Here is a 21,726-nt window from a genome sequence, read left to right on the forward strand (position 1 = left end):
AAGTTTTTGATATTTTTTTTATTTAATTTTGTTTTAATTTTAAGAGTATAGCATATTTAACAATTTTTAACATTTTAGAATTTACCAATCCCCTTTCGGATTTTAGAAATATTAAAAAAAAATTAAAAAATGTTATACTAATTTAGGGTTTAGGATTTATGATTTACGACGCCTGTAAACACTAGGGTCTAATCCCTAATATAATCTAGGGTTTTGGATATTTTTACCCTGTGAACCAAAAATTTCAACTTTAAATTAAATAAATTTTAAATTTAAGGGTGTATTTAATTAAATAATTTTTAACATTTTACAGTTCAACAATCTCTTTTTGGGGTTTGGAAATAATTTAAAATATTTTTTTTTATTATTTTAGGGTTTAATAATTTTTTATTTGAGTTTTTTTTTAAAACTAAAAAAACATGTACAAAACGCTAGATTAAATAGTGTCTTGATGTCAAAACGCTACATAATATAGTGTTTGGTGCCAAAACACTACTTAGTGTCACATTTTGTACATTTCAAAAAAAAGAGATTAATGCTACAAGATATAGCGTTTTGTGTTTTTTGCCAAAACGCTATATAATACTATATATTAAAATGTGTATCTATGTCACCAAAATGTCATTTTCGGGATAAAAAAACAGTCTAAAATGTCACTTTTGAAAAAAATGACCCAAAACATTATTTAGCGTCACATTTTGAGTCATTTTTTTCAAAAATGTCATTTGAGACTATTTTTATCCCAAAATAACATTTTGGGTCACCACAGAATTCAGTTAATATCTATAAAAATGTATTAAATTGAGTAATATATAATTTTAGAGAAATAATATATAGTATTATGAAATTATTTAATATAAGAAAGATTAAAATTATACAAAATGAAAATGACCGAAATAGATACTATTTACCATCTACCTTTCAACTACCGGAATTCCCCGTATTGTTGAGTCTTATATCAGTACCCAGAGAGAGAACCCGGAGAGAGAGAGAGAGAGTGAGAGAGAGAAGGAGGAGAGGGAGAGAGAGAGACGGGGGAGAGAGATTTTGGAGAGGAAAACAACGATGTCTTTAATAAGTGTTTTTTCCTCAAGATTCGTATTCTCTCTTTTACCATCACCAGGTACTGTGTATTCTTGTTATTGTTTGAAATTACTAACTTACTCCTCATCATCAATTAGGGTTATTCATTTTCGTTCTCATACTAATATTATTAATTCAAGCCCTAATTACATTCCTCATTCCACTCGTATCCCTGAATCATATTTAAAATTACAGCAATTACTAACTCTCAACAAATCTGGTTTCGATAAACTCGATGATGCATTGATGCTCTTTTATTGTTCCGTAAAATGCTCAAAATGCGACCTCTCCCTAGTGATTTTCACTTTACTCAACTGCTAACCGCACTTATTAAGATGAAACAATATGAAGTAGCTTTCTCTTTCTTTAGAGATATGTGTACTCTAAGCATTCCTATCAATATCGTTACCTTTAATATTGTCATTAACTGTTGTTGTCACTCCGATCGACTTGACTGTGCCTTCTCATTGCTTGCTGCCATCTTCAAGCGTGGTTTTGTGCCGGATGTTGTAACCTACAGCACTTTAATTAGGGGGCTCCTTTCCCAACATAAGTCTGTGGAGGCTAGGCTTTTGTTCGAAAACCTTATCAAGTTTCGAGAAGTTCAACCTAATGTGGTTACTTTTAGCATCATGATTGATGGCCTTTGTAAAACAGGTCATACTGATATGGCCCTCTGGTTGTTCAGATTCATGGAAAAATCTTACTGCAAACCTAATACCGTGACTTATAACACAGTCATTGATTCTTATTGCAAGCATGGTCTTGTGGATCATGCTTTGACCCTCCATTCTGAAATGATGGACAAACGCATTTTCCCAGATGTTTGGACTTACAATAGTATCATTCAAGTCCTTTGTAACTTAAATAGATGGGAAGAGGTTGCTTTGTTTCTTAAACAGATGAGGGGCGAAATGAACATTTTTCCAAATGTTCATACTTTTACTATACTGGTTAATGCTTATTCCAAGTCTGGGAAGTTGGATGATGCAGAGCACGTAATTCAGATGATGAGTGAAAAGGGTGAATATCCTAATATAGTCACATACACTACTCTTATGCAGGCATATTGTTTTCAAGGCAAAATGGATGGAGCATTGGCTGTGCTCAGTACCATAAAAAGTAAGAAGATGATGCCCAACTGTTACACATATAACATTCTGTTGGATGCATATTGCAGGGAGCTGAAACTAGAAAAAGCTTTGGATCTTTACAGAAAGATGGCATCCGAAGGTTTGAGTCCCAATGTTGTAACACACAACATATTGTTACACGGGCTATGTCAACTGGGCAGACCTGTGGAAGCACTGACCTTTTTCTATAAGACACAAGATCAAGGCCATATGCCAGATATTGTCACGTACCAAACCTTGTTAGGTGGTCTTTGCAAAAACCACTAGTGTTGATAAAGCATTGTCTCTCTTTCAAGCAATGGAATGGATTAATTCCTGACAGTAAAACTTACAATATCATTATTCGTGGCTGTCTTCGGAATAAGAAGTATTATGAAGCATATAAACTAGTAGACAAAATGGGTGATTGCGGCTTCTCAGCAGATGGATTCACAAAATCTTTATTGCAACATCTGCTCTTATCAAAAGGAAAGGATCCGACTCTACTTGCAATGCATCAGAAGTGCTTGCATTGAGGTATGTGGATTGTTAGTATATATCTCTTTTTCAGCACTTGCAACTCCAAACATGATACTGGTTCATTATCTTTCTTATCAATGTACAGTATATGTCGTAAAAAGATTGTTTCTGCATCGAATCTCAGTTCCACGACCCTGTCTTGGATTCTTATATAATTAACTCACATTTTTAACAGTCACAATTATACAGAATGTATAAAGACATTCCTGGAAGATGTTGTTAACATTAGTTTAGAGACACAACTTAGTAAAAGAACATTTGCATGTGGGGTTTCACATTAAAACAATTTGTATACAGAATGCTTTGGTTTATATTGTTGGAATGCTTTAGTCTCGATTGCTGTACGTACTGGTCATAATTTTGCTATATCATTTTATTTTGGTTTTATACTCCCCTTTGTTTCACGTTAGCGACACAAGCATGATAAGCGTGTCTGCCCTTCTAGTTCTACATATTAAATAGATGAGAATTGATTTCTTGTACTTATGAAGTTTTAGAGTATCTGTGCATGCATTTGAAAAACTAGTTACTGTATTCAGCAGTTCCTGTATTTTTTTGAAAATTGTTGCTCAAGCCTGTTGTCCATGTTAGTACAATAAATTTTCGTCAATTCTTTCTTCAGGTTTCACAGCCCTGTATGGAACATTTTTAGCCAAAAGAGGATAAATAACCACTCTGAAAGTTGAGCAATGCTTAAAGTGACTCCTCCTGATATTGATAATGACATTAATGCTGGTGGCAAAACAGTATGACAAGGATGCAAAAGATCACCAACTAAAACTATGTATGCACAAATATTTATTTAATGTACGCCATCATCACCAAAAACATGCTTAGTGTTTGAAGCTTTGAATTGGAAATGCAAAATCTTATGAACTTGATATCTTGTCATCTCGATTGTTTCTTTTGTGGAGTGCTATCATTTCACTTGACATTCAATACAGATGTTGAAAATCTATCGATCTGAATTCAGACATGGAAAATCTAGTACCATATGCTTGATTTTGATAGATAGCAGAAACTTAATCCTGCTCAGTAGAATAGTCTCGCATATCGGATTCAGGTAGCAGAAACATTTCTATTAGGTTTTTTAGACTTTTGAACATGTTATCCTGGAGAATTAGTTAACCAAAACAAATATGTGAGAAGTTTAAATGAAATAGTTCAATAGTCCTAGACAAGTTTTAATTTGGTGTTACTCAAGAAAATATAAAAAGAAAGATTCAAGTGAATTTTAAGAAGTATTATATCACAAGCTAAGATGGTAAAATATATTACTAGAGTAGAATCTCGACAGATTAATATTTTTAATATGCTTTTTACAATCCCAGTCTATAATATAGACAATGTATTTTTTAACCTTGATGAACTAATTAATTTCACTTTTACAAATATCGAAATTATTAATTTATAAATGTTTAGTTGTAGGAAATAGTTATTGCCTTTGTTGGCGATGAGCACAATTAAAGGGTGAATCCCTATTGAACACAGCATTGTTTATCATTACGGTGGTGATTACTTTATCTTTGCTACTTAGATTTTGCGACCAAATGTTATAATTTTGAAGCTACTAAGTGCATTATATTTGCATATATACCGTCCTTATGAAAGACATCATTTTCCTAGAAAATCAAAGTTTACCCTTGCTCTTGTGGGATAAATTTAGGCCTGACTTGCCGGTGATGATGCTCCAAGGGCCGTGTTCTTTAATATTGTAGGCGGACCTCAACTCACAGGTGTCATGCTTTGAATGAGCCAAGAGGATGGCTTTGTCGGTGATGAAGCACCATCAAAAAGGGTATTCTGACACTGAAAAACCTTCCGGATATTGATAATATTAATTCCAGCAATGCCTGATCAAGAACGAGGTATGTCAGACGCGATACAGTTTAAAAAGGATGCAGTGCAGAAGATCAACAATTAATTAAAAAGAATCCTGACAATTTTTTTTTTACAAATGAGACATTCTTTTTGTTAATTTGCTCAGAGATATATATACTGTTTTCTGCACTTTGTACTATTTTAATGGTTGTTCTTAGCTAATCACGAGTAAAGTTATCCACGGTGCTTGTCCAGATCAGAACTTTGATGAATCCAAATCTTTAGATTTGTATGTTTCTTGAATGATATTGACAGCCTGAGCTTTAGAACTTTACTGAAAACCATCAGACCTTGTTCAGATTAATGTTAGAATATTAACAAATATAAATGTTTATCCTCACTCGTCCCAGGTACCGGGTTCGATCCTTGTTCATCCCTAGAATTTTGTAGAACATATACTCATTTGTAAGGCTATAAGCCATATTTGTCAAAAAAAATAAAAAATAAAATGTTAGTACAATAACCCATTAGACTGAATTCAAGTTTTGAAATATCTGTTTATGCATTTGAAATATTAGTTCCAGTACAGCTATGCTCCTGCACTTGATCTGGGTAACTGCATTTTGGCAGAAAATTATCTCTACAACTTTGATTCAAGCTGCAATTTGGTTGTAAGGTATTGCGTAAATTGTACATGTTTACCACCTTGATTGTGCCTGGTTTTTGCTCGGCAATGTTGTAGTGTTTCTTTACGTGGTGTAATTGGTGTATTTAGGGCGTCTAAGCTTGTTACATGGATCTCATGTTTATACTTTTTGTTGTATCAAATATTTAGCATTGAGAATTGCAGTAATGTTTTAAGTAACTTAGTTCCCAGTATAATCATCATCTTATCATCTGGCTTCTTAATTTTGTTGTTCTCTATACATAAAAAAATGCCAGAAGGGGTCTGAAGCTTTAGTGTTTTGTGTTTTATTTAGCAGAACAGGCAGTCTAGTGTTTATAAATTATCGTGTTTTATACTATGTTCCTGCAATCTTTAGTAATATTCTTTTTCTTTTAGTTGACAGCATATTACACATGGTGGTTGCGAATAAACTGTGATGTTGCTCTGAAGGAGATGAAATTCGCACCCAGAAGTAGTTGCTCTTGTTTTTTTCCAGGTAGGATCAACATTTACTCTCTTCTCTAAGGGATCTGTTATGGAATGACAGTGTGCAGGCTTCACCACTTGCCTATGGTTCAAAGGAGAGACTTGTAAGTGGTATACTAATCTGTGTCTGAGTTTTAGTTGCATACCTCTAAGTAGTAGCTAGTAGCTGCTTCTTCTCGACAGAATTCGAAGCCTGGTAACCTATGAATGCGCTTAGCATAATAGCACATGATCATAAAGCTGACAAAATGTTTGATTGTGGAAGGTCCATAAAACAATTACAATGAGATGCAAGCCTTCTGCATTTCATTCCTTCGAGAATGAAATATCCGTTTTAACGCTTGCTTTCCCTTTTTGTCACTATTTTAAAGCCTCTTAATACAGTTGATTTCAAAGAATCTTTGTTTCTTGATGCACCCTGTTGGAGATTCAGATCACCATTCCGTTGGAAAGAATAAAATTGCGCGTGTTTTTATTGTTGATGTTTATTTGTATCACTGTCTTGTAATAACAGCACAAGGTCTCAAATAGGAGAAATATTTGTAAGTAGGGACAGTGAACCATACAGATATATGAGATATCATCAGCAAGCATTCTATTTGAACTACTATTCCAAATGGCATCATCTTCATCTCCCTGCTTCTAGTTATATCAAAAGCATGTCCACTTTCATTCAAGACTCTCGAGTTTAAATTCGGTCCGGTAATCCCATTGTCATTCAAGACTGTACTACATGTCAAGAAACCGGTTACTCTAAAATCTCAAGATGTTAGACAATGACCCTTTCCAGGATTTTATATTATTCTAACACTCCCCCTCACTCGAAAGCCCATTTGTGGGTCGAAGAGAGCTCCTGATACCATGTCAAGGAACTAGTTACTCTAAAACATCACGGTGTTAGAGAATAATGACCCTTTCCAGGATCTTATATTATTCTAACAGTACAACATTAATTCATCCTTTCACCACTACCAGTCGGTGCAATTCCTCCTCCTTTCACCGCATGTTTCCCCACTTTTACTCCAAACAATGCTAGCGAATGACAACAGAAGCCTGTCGTATTAGGGGTGCCAGTGATGCCAAATGTTATTGCAAGTCTCTCACTGTTCCTCATCAACAACACAAGTAAAAAATGCGGTTTACCTTGAATTCACGTGGTTTGCAAGCTATTGCAGTGAACCCGTAGGTTTTATCCAGTGCGCCTGCGGGTTATCTACGATAATAAAAAAAAACCTAAAGCTGTGGAAGACAAGGTTTCAACAAACCTAAATTCGGAATCTCCTTTTTTTTCCATTAGCAATACTATACAAGCAAAACCTGATTAGTTGTAAAGTGATTAAGTAGCAGTATTGTTTAGTTTTCATACAGCAACTTTTCGACCAAAAACAAGAAACATGAACGATCTCTGAACAAAATACATAACTCGATGCCACATTTTTTTCCTGTTCTCGCACTTATAAAAGGAGGTACAACATGTGCATGATCACCCCACTCACTGTCGTAGACGTGCTATCGCTGACCAAGATCTCCGGCAAGTAAGCATTCAATAGCCCCGAGCTCTCATCGAGATTAAACAGCAAAAGGTAAAACTCCAGTTAAAACTCCTCTATCTTGTATGACCTCTGCTATCACACGTACAAGCACATTTTTCTGCTATCTATTCAACAGAACTTGCACTTTAATTTTAAGATTCGATTTGAGTGAGATTTGTAATGCATTAGTGTCAATTATTTTAATTGACAATACTGATCAATAATTGATAACTCCGGTGAGTTCCTTCTGGGTATAAATGAGGTGTAGCTGCCGGTTGAGCGCCTGCAAAACAACACCGAAAGGGGGGTTTGACTCCTACGGCGCCTCCGGTGTAAGAATAAGAATAGAGTTTTTGAGAAGATGAAGATGTATATATGTAATAGAAAGGTTGCTGTGTGTGTATGGATATGAGAGAGAGAGTGAGTGTGCAAGAGTGTGAATATTTTTCAAACCCCTAAACCCTTCAGCCTTGGGGGTATATATAGCCCAAAGGTAGGGTTTATGGGTTGTTACCTCTAAATCAGGGCCGTTGGATCTTGGGAGCAGAGGATGTCTGGTTTGGGTGGATTGCTTACACGTGTCCAAGGGAGGACCACCTCCATAGTGTCCTAATGGCCTTCTGACACGCGTCGTGCTTGTCTGGTGTGTTGGTTGTTGATAGCTGTCACAGTCACGTGCCCACATACCCTTCCTTGGCGGGTTGCGGGATGTGCATGTGTTTGTTGGGACCCCCCTCATGGTGGTCTTAGCCTAGACCCGGATCCGGGAAGGCAGGTGGTCCGGGTCCCGGGTTGGATCCGGATCCGGGTCATGGGATGGGCCCGGGCCTGACCTCTCCATTTGATTATTTTGGGAGAGGGGGGTCTCGGCCCATCGATCGAGCCTAGTATCCTTTGGGTCCGGGCTGAATCCTAGTCGGGTCTCTTATACCCTATCATTTGCCCCCACTCCCTTATGCAGATTTTCTGTATGAGGGAGTAGAGTAGAATTACATAGTTGTCTTAGGAGAAAAATTCTGCTCCTGGTTGCCCCCCAATCCGGATCTGGTGTAGTAGCTGCCAATCCAGATTAAGGTAGAGTAGTTGCTGCTTTAGAAAAATTTCTGCTCCTGGTTGCCCCCCAATCCGGATCTGGTATTGTAGATACCAATCCGGATTAAGGTAGAATAGTTGCCTCAGAAAAATTTCTGCTCCTGGTTGACCCCAATCCGGATCTGGTGTTGTAGATACCAATCCGGATTAAGGTGGAAGAATGTGGTTGGGAAAAGCGCTGCCTTTTTCCTGTTTCCTGATCCGGATCTGTTAAAGTTGAGAGAGATCCGGAATGACTTCGAGTAATTTCTGATCCGAAAACTGTATGTTGTTTGCAATGATCCGGGTAGGACCCCTTGATTCGGGTGGCCAGGAGGAATTTGTAACGTTTTTCAGTTCCCCCCCAATATTTTTGAATTTCGACAGTTATTTCCTTGAAAATCGGACCCTAATGATGATGGGGTTTAATTTGCATTTATATGTGTGTAATTACACATATATATATTTTTTTTGTAACTGCTTCTGGACCCAATAGGACCCTGCCATGTGGCAGGGGTAGTTCTCCTCCCCGCCTCTATAAAAGCTGAAACCCCCCTTTTTTATTTCTTTTCTATTCTCATAGAATCTGAACAGTCTCTTGCTCTTCTTCTTTTCTCTCTCAAATTTTTCGGTTTTTACCTTCGAAGGTTTGGGGTGCTGCTCAATTCTTCATCGCCGTTTTGTCTTTTGTTGTCTTCATCTCCGCCCAATCTGTAAGCTTTTCTATTCTTGCCTTTTCTTTTCGATTTTTCGCATGCTTCGAAGTAGTCGGTAGATTTATGTGTTTTTGGTTCATTTTTGTAGAGAGTTTGTATGTTTTCGTTTATGTGTTTGCAGATCTGTATGTTTTTCTGTATTTTAGGCTCGATTTTTGTTGATTTGTATTGGTTTTTTGTTTGATTTTTTTGGGTTTTTTGGGGCTGTTCTTCGTGTTCTTGGAAGAAAATGTATGTATGTATATGAAAAGTGTGTGTGTTTTGCTCTTTGATTCTCAAAATAACTGTTTGTGGGTTAGGGTTTTTGCTTTGGACCCGGGTAGGGGGTATCAGATCCGGATCCGGTTTAGTATATTTGGGTAGAATTGCATGCCTTAGGATTTGTAATTTGTGTTTGGTTGCTCTGGATCCGGGTCTGGGTGTTTGCCATGAGGATCCGGGTACATGGGTGTGGTTTTAAGTTTTTGGTTGCTATGGATCCGGATCTGGGCATTTTCCATCAAGATCCGGGTCCATGGTGGTTTGGTTTTTTGGATTGTAGTTAACATGATCCGGATCGTTGATGTTTTTCCGGGTTGGACTTGCATTGGTGGTTCGGATCATTAGGTTATGGTAAAACTAACATAAAGTACCTGATCCGGACCGCTTAGTAAAACTGAATAAAATCTGTAAGGCCCAGGCTAACTGACCTTCATTTTAATAGGTATATGGTCCGGACCAAGGAGCGGGCTAGGAAAGTCTATAACTGCTACCCCAACTTTTCTGACGAAGAGAGTGATCTGAATTCATCTGGTAGAGAACAGATCCGGGGCGAGATGGTGAGGAAAGGGTCCGGATCTGTGGGAACAATTACGAGCTTCCGGTTCAAGAGGCTTCCGGAGAACTCGGTTATCTTTACACCAGAAGGCCATTGGTCGAACATTAAATACTACTTTGTGAGGAAACCTGACGAGTTCGATAATAGCATTTACTATGCCCTGGGTCAGGTATGAGAGGCATGAGGATGGCCACCCGGGAGTGTATAATCAGGGTGCCCTAGAAGATGTTTTTGCTTCATTCGGGATTAGCCGAGAGCATTACCAACTGAAGGATTTTTATGCGGAGGCTGACCCGGTAGACATTGGACAAAGCAATCCGGGCCGCATTTCAGTTAACTCCTGATATTGCGTGGAGGTGGCCGGAACCTCATGAGAGGATTTTCCACCGACCTCATATGGCTTCGTTCCGGTTTGGCTGGAGCACTTAAGATCCGGGTGGAGCCATCGCTGCCATATTTTTATCAAACATTTGTGCAAGTACGTCTTTAAAATATCCCCAATGCAAATAACCCCAAACGGCATTAAGTCTATGACCTGGTTCATAGCTTGCTACAACAAGGCCGGTTTCCTACCCACTTTCAAATTGTTCCATCAGATTTTCTATCTTTCCCGATCAAGCCAGATACCATTTTATGAGCTTAGGTTCCGGGCAGCAGAATGTGGCTTTGGTCCGGGTAGGTCTAAACCAGTCATGCACCAGACCTCTTTGAAGCACTGGAACGGGGAGATCCTTATGCTAAAAGGCTTTGACTTAGAATTTTCTCCCTTATTTTATAACTGGGGAAGTTAACACAAAATTCAATCCGTAGATCTTAGAAGGGGAGGCGGTAGATCAAATGAGGAAGTTCTTTGGTAGTCTCGGGTTCTAGCCAACCCGGGATACTTTTATGAATCATAAATTGCTTTTCCAACTTGGGTGTAAGTTTTTCTTTAATCTATGCTGCACGTGATCCGGATCCTTCACCCTGCTTAACGATCCGGATTACGGTTCCTTTTTTTTTTTTTTTTTGTAACTAGCTTGGATAGAATGTTGGCCTTTGACCCGGGTCCCTTGTTTTGCCCGATGATCCGGATCATCGTTTAGTTTGCTTTTTTACTTGTAACCTGTTTGAATAAAATGTTTTCCCATGATCCGGATCATAGTACATCTTTCTTTGTTGTCCCTTGACCCGGGTTTTGCTGTAGTATTTTCTTTCCGGTTTTGGTTGCTTTGTCCAGTATATTTATCCTGTCCTGATAGTTCTCTTCCCCCCTTTTGCAGGTTTGCCGCATTACAATCCTTCATTCAAGCGATAATGTCTTCTTCAACTTATGCAGCAACTTTTAACTCTCTAGGCTTGGCCTATAAGATAACAAAAGGGGCCCCTGGGACCGGATCCGGATCTGCGGATGCCGAGGGTGGTGCCGAGTCTTCCCCCCCCGGAACGTGCCCAGTCCGGGCGACGCGGCCTTGAACGAGGACCCGGATGTCCAGGAGATTTCTGAGGACCCTCCTTCAAAGAAAAGGAAGTCCGCCCCGGGGAGGCCTCCCCGCGGGAAAGCTGTTGTCGCTGACCGGGTCGTTTGCGACTCGGATGGGAAGGGCCCGGATGGGGGTCCTATCAAAATAGGGACAAAGACCCTGGTTGACCTAGTCGGGTTCATGTCTAGTATCCCTTCCCAAGATGACTATGAGGAGGTTGAGGGATACAGCATGGCGGTTGCCTTGAAGAGGGTCACCGGGCAATGAGGGCAGGTATTTAAAATTTCCATGCTTTTGGTTCCGGGTTGTGCCTGTTGGATTTTTAACGCAGCGGGGTCATGGCAAAACACTTTTACACATACAAAATCCAAATAAAAGCATATAAATCGTGAATAAAAATTCGAGGGATCGAATCTAACCTTTAAAAATAATTCGAAGACAACGATCAGAGATCCTTAGCAGTTGCTCGTCAAGTGTGAAGCACTCCACCGGTATCCACCAAGAAAACGATGTTAAGGAGGAGGAAGGAGGTGGAGAGAATTGGGTTTTCCAAACTTTTTGGGTTTTCGGGTTTCGAGGTTGGAATAAAATTAGGGTCTATAATAGTGTATTTATAGGCAAAATTTTCAGCTGAAATTTTCCCATAAATATTATTATTATTATCCCATTTATTATTCTCATTAATAATTAAAACACCTTTTAATCATTAATCCTTTTTCTAAACACTTTAGAAATAATTCTCTCTCTTGATTTAATTTCCAAAAATTAAATCCTTAATTAATAATATTAAGAACTTTTCTTAATTAATTTATAATCAATTAAATCTCATTTAATCAATTATTAAATTTGCCAAATAATTATTTATTTCACAAATAAATAATTATTAGCCATTATTAATTAATTCCTCCACCAATAAATCATTCTCTTTTTATGGTGTGACCCTGTAGGTTCAATATTAAGCCGGTAGTAGAAATAAATAATAATACAAGAACCTGTCAGTGAATAGTTACCGTACAATAAACTCCTTCTACCCTACAATGTCCCGATTAAATACAAGGCATGGATCTCGTGTCAAGCCTATCTAATTCAATCACTTTGCTTACCATTTACTATGCGTAGTTCTATGCAAATTATAAACTCCTTTCTAATTTCATTTACTCTGACCAGAGATTCCTGAACTAGCATAAGTGGATCAGCCTTGAACATTCGCTTCCTTCACTGGAAGGGGTAGATCCTTTATTGATCATACACTATATTCGTGTACAAATTCCTATACCCAGAAGATCCCTAATAATTGTCCCTGGAGACTAAGAACTAAACCAAAGCATAGTTCAGTGTACACAAGATGACTATGATGACCTCAAGTCTAAGGATACTTGTACAACTATCACTATGTGAATAACTGCTGACACGTGAGTGAACTCCATCAGTTGTTCAGCTGTGCGAGTCATGTTCAGTGAACTTATTCTATAATAAGCACCTACATACTAGCTATAGTGTCACCACACAAATGTCTATGAGAACAGACATCCTTCATAATGAAGCAAGCATAGTATGTACCGATCTTTGCGGATTATTAATTACCAGTTAGTAATCCTATGACCAGGAACTATTTAAGTTTAGAGTTATCATCTTTTTAGGTCTCACTATTATGATCTCATCATAATCCATAAAAAGCTTTACTCTAAACTATGGTATATCTTATTTAAACACTTAAATAGATAAAACCCGTAATAAAAACAAAACAAGTCTTTTATTAATATCAATGAAATCAAAACAAATTACATAAAAGTTATTCCTAAATCCTCATACATGATTGGACTTAGGACATATTCCTTTCAATCTCCCACTTGTACTAAAGCCAATCACTCTGGTATCTAATACCCATCCTGTCATTATGATGATCAAAGTGACTTTCATAAAGTAGCTTTGTGAGTGGGTCTGCTATGTTGTTATGTGTGTCAACTCTAATTCAATACAATACAAGAAATGTTACCGCGCTCCCACTAACCCTTTTGTAGACGCATGGTTCATCTACGTTTTTGATAAAATCAAACTCTTTGATTGTCTCATCAAAACGAATGTTCCATCTTTCGAGAAGCCTGCTTTAAACCACATATGGTTCGCAGTAGCTTACACACTAGGTTTTCATTTCTCTTGGAAAGAAAACCATCTGGCTATATGCCAGATCTCATAGTCGTAGTAAGCAGCAATCGCAAGCAAAATCTGAACCGATTTTAACAGGGCTACAGGTAAAAGGTTTCATCAAAGTCAATCCATTGCCTTTGTTTGAATCCTTTTGCCAAAAGCCTGGCCTTAAAGGTCTCCACCTGGCCATCTGCTATAATCTATCTTTTGTATACCGTATACATAGATTCCATTCCGGATTTCATGGCACTATGCCATTTCTCTGAGTCAACACTACTCATAGCCTCATTATAGGTCATAGGGTCGTCATCATCAATGATCGACAACTCATTGTCATTCTCAATGACAAGGCCATAATACCTCTCAGGTTAGCGAGACACTCTCCCTGATCTATGAATGGGCTGTTCCACAAAAGGTTGTTCAGTCAGAACAGGTGTTTCCACTTGATCCGTAGTACTTTGTGCTTCTTGAACTTCATCAAGTCCAATTTTGCTCCCACTGTTTCCTTCAAGGATAAACTCCTTTTCCAAGAAGGTAGCATGTCTGGAGACAAACACCCGATGATCGGTGTAAAAGTAATACCCTATAGTCTCTTTAGGATATCCCACAAAACTACATTTTACGGATCGATATTCCAGCTTATCTGGGTCAACTTTCTTGAAATAAGCTGGACATCCCCAAATCTTAACGTGTTTAAGACTCGGTTTCCTTTCTTTCCATATCTCATACGGAGTTTGAGGAACAGATTTGGAAAGCACCTTATTCAGTAAATATGCTGAGGTTTCCAATGCATAACCCCATAGGAATACTGGAAGATTTGCATAGCTCATCATGGACCGAACTATGTCTAACAAAGTTCGATTTCTCCTTTCAGATACTAATCTGGAGGAGTCCACTGGGAGACTATACCATTTACTTTGAGATAATCTAGAAACACTCCATTAAAGTATTCACCACCTCGATCTGATCGAAGAGTTATAATACTATGTTTGGTTGTTTCTCCACTTCATACTTATACTCTTTAAACTTTTCAAAGGCTTCAGACTTGTGGTTCATCAAACACATATCCGAATCTAGATCTATCATCTATGAAAGTAATGAAGTATGAAAATCCACCCATGGCTTGCGTAGACATTGGTCCACATACAACTGTGTGTACCATTCCTAGCAAATCTGCAGCCCTCTCTCCATGTCCACTAAATGGAGACTGCAGTGCCACTATAAAGTGAGATTTTCATCATCCCTTTTCTTTTATTAGTTTGTTCAATCTGAAATAAATTATGTCACATACATACAGACTATTATTTAAAGTACCACATCTATAAAGAATATTATCTCTAAGAATAGAACATTCATTATTCTCAATAATAAATGAAAAATCCACCCAAGTCTAACATGGGAATAATATTCCTCACAATCGAGGGAACAAAATAACAATTATTTCAAACAATAGTCTTGCCCGTAGGCCTATCAAATGAAACGATTCTACATCTACAGCAGCAACTCTTGCTCCATTTCCATCAGTAGAATCACCTCCTCTTCCTCAAGAGTCCTACTTCTCCTTGGTCCCTGCAACAAATTGCAGATATGAGAACCACAGGCGGTATCTAATACCCAAGTAGAAATGATATATTCACTTCTATCATGAACATACCTGAATCAGAAGCGGTAGTCTCACTACCCTTCTTCTTCTTCAATTCTGCAAGGTAAACCTTGCAGTTCCTCTTCCAGTGCCCCACCTTGTTACAGTGAAAGCAAACAACTTTGCTCTTGGGGTCTTCAGCTTTTGGTGGAACCGGTATTTTCTCACCTACTTTCTTCTTCTTGGAAGAGTTCCTCTTCCTTTTCTTAGGATTGAAACCTTCACCAATTAGAAGAACAGAACTCTTCTTAGGGGGAAAATTCGATTCCGCAGTCTTCAACATGTTATGGAGTTCAGGCAGGCTGACATCCAACTTATTCATGTGAAAGTTCACAACAAACTGCGAGAACGAACTCGGAAGCGATTGCAAGACCAAGTCTTGGCTCAGCTCCCCATCCATGGCAAAACCAAGTTGTCCAAGACGTTCAATCAAATTGATCATCTTAAGTACATGGTCATTCACAGATGATCCCTCAGACATCCTACAACCGAACAGCTCCTTCGATATCTCATATCGAGCTGTCCTCCCTGCCACATCATACAACTCTTATAGATGCATGAGGATAGTGTGAGCATCCATATGCTCATGTTGCTTCTGTAGCTCAATGTTCATGGAAGCTAGCATGATGCATTGAGCAACATTTGCATCATTTATCCACTTATGATACACAACATGTTCATCATTATGTATATCACTAGCAGGTTCAGTAGGCTTAGGTGAGTCAATCATGTATTCCAGCTTTTCAATCCTGAGAATAATTCTCAAGTTTCGAAGCCAGTCAGCATAATTAGGACCAGTCAATTTGTGAGAATCTAGTATGCTCCTGAGTGATAGTGCAGAAGACATAACGTACAAAGTAAATCTGTAAATGATAAACACATAACAACACTTAGCAAATATTCAATTTCATTTTAAAACACTATATGAATCGGGTCTTTATTCATATGTGGCTCCCACTAGTTTTCCTAATTTATTCAACCCCCTACGTGAAAAATTAAGCATTCATAATGCTAGTGGGAATAGGGATCCTACATTCCATTACACGACCCCGGCTGTAGCACGAACCGCCATGTAATGTTCAATAGGCAGACAACTCTTGTCAATTACATCTCATGTTATTCCCTAATCAAACTTTAGCCTCTTGAATAATTGAGTCTCGGCTGTAGCACGACAAACTCAATATTCTAAGTCAAGTCTAACCCAACATTCCGTACAGTTGAATCAGTCCCCAAAGGCCCACGGTATAGCACATACCGACCTTTAAATTCTTATTCAATGTACACATCTCTATGTAATAGACAAGTATTTCTTATTTCGAAATCAAAGCCCTCGGCTGTAGCACGAACCGACAATGATTCAAAAATAAGAACTACTTTTCTATCATGTTGAGAGGCTATGACCGACACAAGCCCGTTGTGTTATTGGCCAATTACTACTTGATATTATTTAATTTTAGAGGGATTATATTACGTTACAATCATAATCATATTATAAAGAGATTCTTCCTTTTAAATTAAATATTTTAAATCAATAATCAATAATCAGATGATTCCCAGATCGGGTGGAGCATTGTCAAGAGGCGTCACTTAATAACCCTTTCTTACAGATAGAAATCTGTTGTTGACAGAATCATCCTTTCTCTCATATCGAAAATTCATATTCAATTACGTGTTTCACAAACACAAGAATCTCATGATTGTATTTATAATATTGTTCTTAAGGTTATGAAACAATTTCACTATACTAGGTTGTCTAACAAACGCCTTATGTTCATTTAAGTTCACCTAAATCTATCATCGCATGATAAACTAAGCATATATCACATATATAAACATGAATAAACATCAAGGTAGGCATGTTACATCATCTAGCACATTAGTCTAAGCATTATACATCTCTATGTATCACATGAAGCATTTAAAAGCAATTAAAACAGTCAAAAAACAGCTTTAAAACACTTCATGGAAATATAAACAGTTTAAAACTTTTATATAAACTAAAATTGATCACTCCATTAGATCCGTCTCGAAAAAACGAATCCAACGGTATATTGCACGCCTAAAACGGAGTTACGAAACTCCCAGAAAATCAATTTTAAAATCAACAGACGGACTGTAACGCATTACAAGAACGCGTTACAAGCCCTGTAACGCATTCCGGTGATGCGTTACACCCCTTTTAAGCCATTAAAGGGTGTAACGCATTCCTTGAATGCGCCACAGGTGTGTAACGCATTCACAGAATGCGTTACACCCATATATTTTTTTTCAACCGCCGTTGCTTTCTTACTCGATCAGCGTGCCTGACTATTCTCTGTACCTCTGTCCGTGCATCATAGTTTCAACAGCAGATTACTAAACATGCAGATGACAGATATATACAGACAAGCAATTCAAACATATATATATTTACAATTTATATATATATGAATATATGAATTATTTAATTACGAATTTAATTATAAGAACTTCAAAACTTCATAATAAAAAATCTATACATCATAAAATTATGAAAAAAATACCCAGACGATCTACAACACTTGTAGAACCCAGATCAATATTCAAAATTATTATGAGAAACGATTTCTCATCAGACAAAATTAATCCATAATATAACTTGTAAAAATCATAATTAATTCATACAAGCACATAAAATTCTGAAATTTTTACCACAGATCTATATGCATACAACCTATACTCTGATACCATTGTTGGATTTTTAACGCAGCGGGGTCATGGCAAAATACTTTTACACATACAAAATCCAAATAAAAGCATATAAATCGTGAATAAAAATTCGAGGGATCGAATCTAACCTTTAAAAATAATTCGGAGACAACGATCAGAGATCCTTAGCAGTTGCTCCTCAAGTGTGAAGCACTCCACCGGTATCCACCAAGAAAACGATGTTAAGGAGGAGGAAGGAGGTGGAGAGAATTGGGTTTTCCAAACTTTTTGGGTTTTCGGGTTTCGAGGTTGGAATAAAACTAGGGTCTATAATAGTGTATTTATAGGCAAAATTTTCAGCTGAAATTTTCCCATAAATATTATTATTATTATCCCATTTATTATTCTCATTAATAATTAAAACACCTTTTAATCATTAATCCTTTTTCTAAACACTTTAGAAATAATTCTCTCTCTTGATTTAATTTCCAAAAATTAAATCCTTAATTAATAATATTAAGAACTTTTCTTAATTAATTTATAATCAATTAAATCTCATTTAATCAATTATTAAATTTGTCAAATAATTATTTATTTCACAAATAAATAATTATTAGCCATTATTAATTAATTCCTCCACCAATAAATCATTCTCTTTTTATGGTGTGACCCTGTAGGTTCAATATTAAGCCGGTAGTAGAAATAAATAATAATAAAACTATTTTATCATTATTTATATAAATTCTCTAATTTATTAAATATGATTAATTAATTAATCATATTTATTCTACATCGTGAGTGATGCTTCTCAATATATCGCGACTATCCGGATAATATGAATTCACTGCTTAGAATACCAAGAACCTGTCAGTGAATAATTACCGTATAATAAACTCCTTCTACCCTACAATGTCCCGATTAAATACAAGGCATGAATCTCGTGTCAAGCCTATCTAATTCAATCACTTTGCTTACCATTTACTATGCGTAGTTCTATGCAAATTAGAAACTCCTTTCTAATTTCATTCACTCTGGCCAGAGATTCCTGAACTAGCATAAGTGGATCAGCCTTGAACATTCGCTTCCTTCACTGGAAGGGGTAGATCCTTTATTGATCATACACTATCTTCGTGTACAAATTCCTATACCCAGAAGAGCCCTAATAATTATCCCTGGAGACTAAGAACTAAACCAAAGCATAGTTCAGTGTACACAAGATGACTATGATGACCTCATGTCTAAGGATACTTGTACAACTATCACTATGTGAACAACTGCTGACACGTGATTGAACTCCATCAGTTGTTCAGCTGTGCGAGTCATGTTCAGTGAACTTATTCTATAATAAGCACCTACATACTAGCTATAGTGTCACCACACAAATGTCTATGAGAACAGACATCCTTCATAATGAAGCAAGCATAGTATGTACCGATCTTTGCGGATTATTAATTACCAGTTAGTAATCCTATGACCAGGAACTATTTAAGTTTAGAGTTATCATCTTTTTAGGTCTCACTATTATGATCTCATCATAATCCATAAAAAGCTTTACTCTAAATTATGGTATATCTTATTTAAACACTTAAATAGATAAAGACCGTAATAAAAACAAAACAAGTCTTTTATTAATATCAATGAAATCAAAACAGATTACATAAAAGTTATTCCTAAATCCTCATACATGATTGGACTTAGGACATATTCCTTTCAGTGCCCCCCATTTAGTTCTGTACTTAGTTTATTTTTGTCTTTTTTCAGGTCGGGAGTGCCATATCTATCTGCTCAGATGTTGCATTTACGGAGGTCCGGGAGGCCAATAACCGGACCAATATTGAGAAGATACGAGCGGATACTCTGCAGGGAGAGCTGGAGGAAGCCCGGGAGGGATTCCGGGTGGTGGAATCCGGATTAAACGAGAAACTGAAGGAGTTTGAAGACCGGGCTGAGGAGCTTGCCAAAAAAGTAGAGAGGCTCAAAGCCGAACTCGCTGCCAAGGATAACTTGAACTAGGAGGCTATAATTGTCGAATTCAAGGCCAGTGATGTTTATGACTTCGAGGTTGCCCAGGCCGGGGTGCCCGAGGTCCGCCGATCCTGGGTCGTTGCTGAACGTCACATCAAGACTGACCCCTTGGCATCCTGGGAGAGCTTCATCCAGGAGTTCCTTGCTGCGAAGGCTGCAGTTGAGCAGGGTCAGGGGGAACCGGAACCCTATGACGGTCCCACCCCCAGCTTCCTTTAGACTCGGACCAGCATTGATAGGCTTCTCGGGCCCAGCCCTGTAATTTTACTTTACTAGGAATTGTGATTTTCGTAATTCAACTTGGGTTGTTTATAATGTTTGAACTTGTTCCGGATTGATGGCAATCCGGATTCTGCTTTTAATTTTACTGTCGTTGCTTTGACCTTTTCTTCAATCAAAAAATATTTGCTTTTATTTCCATCTGCAGTTTTTATTTTTACGAGATGTCCGGATCCTTGCACAAATGCTATTGATCCGGGCTGTGGCTGAGGCCCCCAACCCGGATTGGGTTTATATCCGGGTTGTTCCGGGTATGAAGCCTTATCCGGGTTGACTTTGTTTTTGCTGTAGTATATCAATCCGGGTTCGAATGCTTATCATTTTTTATATTTGATTTTGAAATTACTTTCTATCCGGGTGTGATACCCACGCGGGTTGATGTATTCTTGTTTGCCTTATGTACTTATAAACTGAGTACATAATGGTTGTTTCCAATCCGGATTCGAATGCTTATCCGGGTTGGTTTTTGCTTTCAAATTCGCTTTTAGTCCGAGTATGATACCAACCCGGTTTGATGTTTGCTTAATTGCTTTATGTACTTAGAAAATATGAGTACATAATGGTTATTTTTAACCTGGATTCAAATGCTTATCCGGGTTGATTTTTGCTTTTGAATTTGCTTTCAATCCGGGCGTGATACCCACCCGGGTTGATGATTGCTCTATTACTTAAATTTTCTAAGCGAATAGTGGCTGCTTTTATTTTTTGCTTTGAATCCGGTTATGAGACTATATCCGGATTGTTTTTTGCTTTGTTTACTAGTAATTTAAAAGTAATAACTTTCTAAGGAAGGAAAATTCTTTTCATTGACTTGAAATTTTCTTCATACAAAATATGGGATCATAGGTTGGTTGCTTGCCATAGGCTACAAGTTCTGGTTGCTTTTGGTTGCTTCTTACTACTGGTAAAATTTTCTGAGCCTGAGTCCATGCCATGTATTTGGTATCTCAGACTCATCCATGTTCATGAGCTTGTATGTTCCTGGCCTTAGAACTTCCTTGACTTTGTATGGGCCTTCCCATCTTGGCATTAGCTTCCCAGTCTTGGCGGGATCTGAAGCTTCCGTGTCTCGAAGGACCAAGTCTCCAACTTGAAAGTTTTTGACCCGGGACTTCTTGCTGAAGTACTCTTTTGTTTTCTCCTTATACTTTTCCATTCTTGCCACCGCCTGGTCTCGAACTTCGTCAATTAGCTCAATATTTGTTCCGAGCCCCTCCTCATTCGCTATCTCATCAAAATTGATTGCTCGATGGGAGGGGGATCCTACTTCAATTGGTAGCATAGCTTCAGCTCCATAGGCCAGTTTGAAGGAGGTTTCTCCTGTGCTTGTTCGGGGGCTTGTTCTGTATGCCCAGAGTACATTAGGCAATTCTTCTGGCCATTTGGTTTTGCTTTCCCTGAGCCTCTTCTCTATCCCCCTTAGAAGTATTCGATTGGTTACTTCAACTTGGCCATTCCCTTGAGGGTAGGCTACAGATGATTTCTTATGCCGGATGCCCCGTTCTTGAAGGTAGGATTCGAATTCTGAACCAACGAACTGTGGCCCATTGTCTGAGACCTGTACTCTCGGGATCCGAACCTCATCATGATATTGTCCATGAATTTGATGCAATCTTGTTGGTTTATTGTTCTCATGACCTTTGCCTTCTACCCATTT

At 37.8% G+C, this 21,726-nt stretch overlaps 2 protein-coding genes across 8 annotated transcripts; one reads left to right on the forward strand and one right to left on the reverse strand.

Annotated features, from left to right (window-relative positions):
• The first annotated feature begins 934 nt into the window (after positions 1–934).
• Positions 935–20,105, forward strand: LOC141668327 (uncharacterized). 7 transcript variants are annotated; one of them, XM_074475146.1, is made up of 5 exons: positions 935–2,732; positions 3,358–3,519; positions 4,402–5,813; positions 11,108–11,581; positions 19,527–20,105. In XM_074475146.1, exon 1 carries the CDS (start codon positions 1,353–1,355, stop codon positions 2,481–2,483), a length of 1,131 nt encoding a protein of 376 aa, XP_074331247.1. In that variant the 5' UTR covers positions 935–1,352; the 3' UTR covers positions 2,484–2,732; positions 3,358–3,519; positions 4,402–5,813; positions 11,108–11,581; positions 19,527–20,105. The 7 variants fall into 7 exon arrangements, with proteins under 7 accessions (XP_074331247.1, XP_074331252.1, XP_074331254.1 ...); XM_074475151.1 differs by lacking the exons at positions 11,108–11,581; positions 19,527–20,105 and having other exon boundaries at positions 935–1,123; positions 1,279–2,732; positions 4,402–6,372; XM_074475153.1 differs by lacking the exons at positions 11,108–11,581; positions 19,527–20,105 and having other exon boundaries at positions 935–1,123; positions 1,572–2,732; positions 4,402–6,372.
• Positions 20,106–20,967: 862 nt separating this feature from the next.
• LOC141666230 (uncharacterized) lies at positions 20,968–21,351 on the reverse strand. The gene has a single exon (XM_074472224.1). The coding sequence runs from the start codon at positions 21,349–21,351 to the stop codon at positions 20,968–20,970; it is 384 nt and encodes a 127-aa protein (XP_074328325.1).
• Between the last annotated feature and the right edge of the window lie 375 nt (positions 21,352–21,726).

Source organism: Apium graveolens, chromosome 6 (assembly GCF_009905375.1).
Source record: "Apium graveolens cultivar Ventura chromosome 6, ASM990537v1, whole genome shotgun sequence".
NCBI classification, from domain to species: Eukaryota; Viridiplantae; Streptophyta; class Magnoliopsida; order Apiales; family Apiaceae; genus Apium; species Apium graveolens.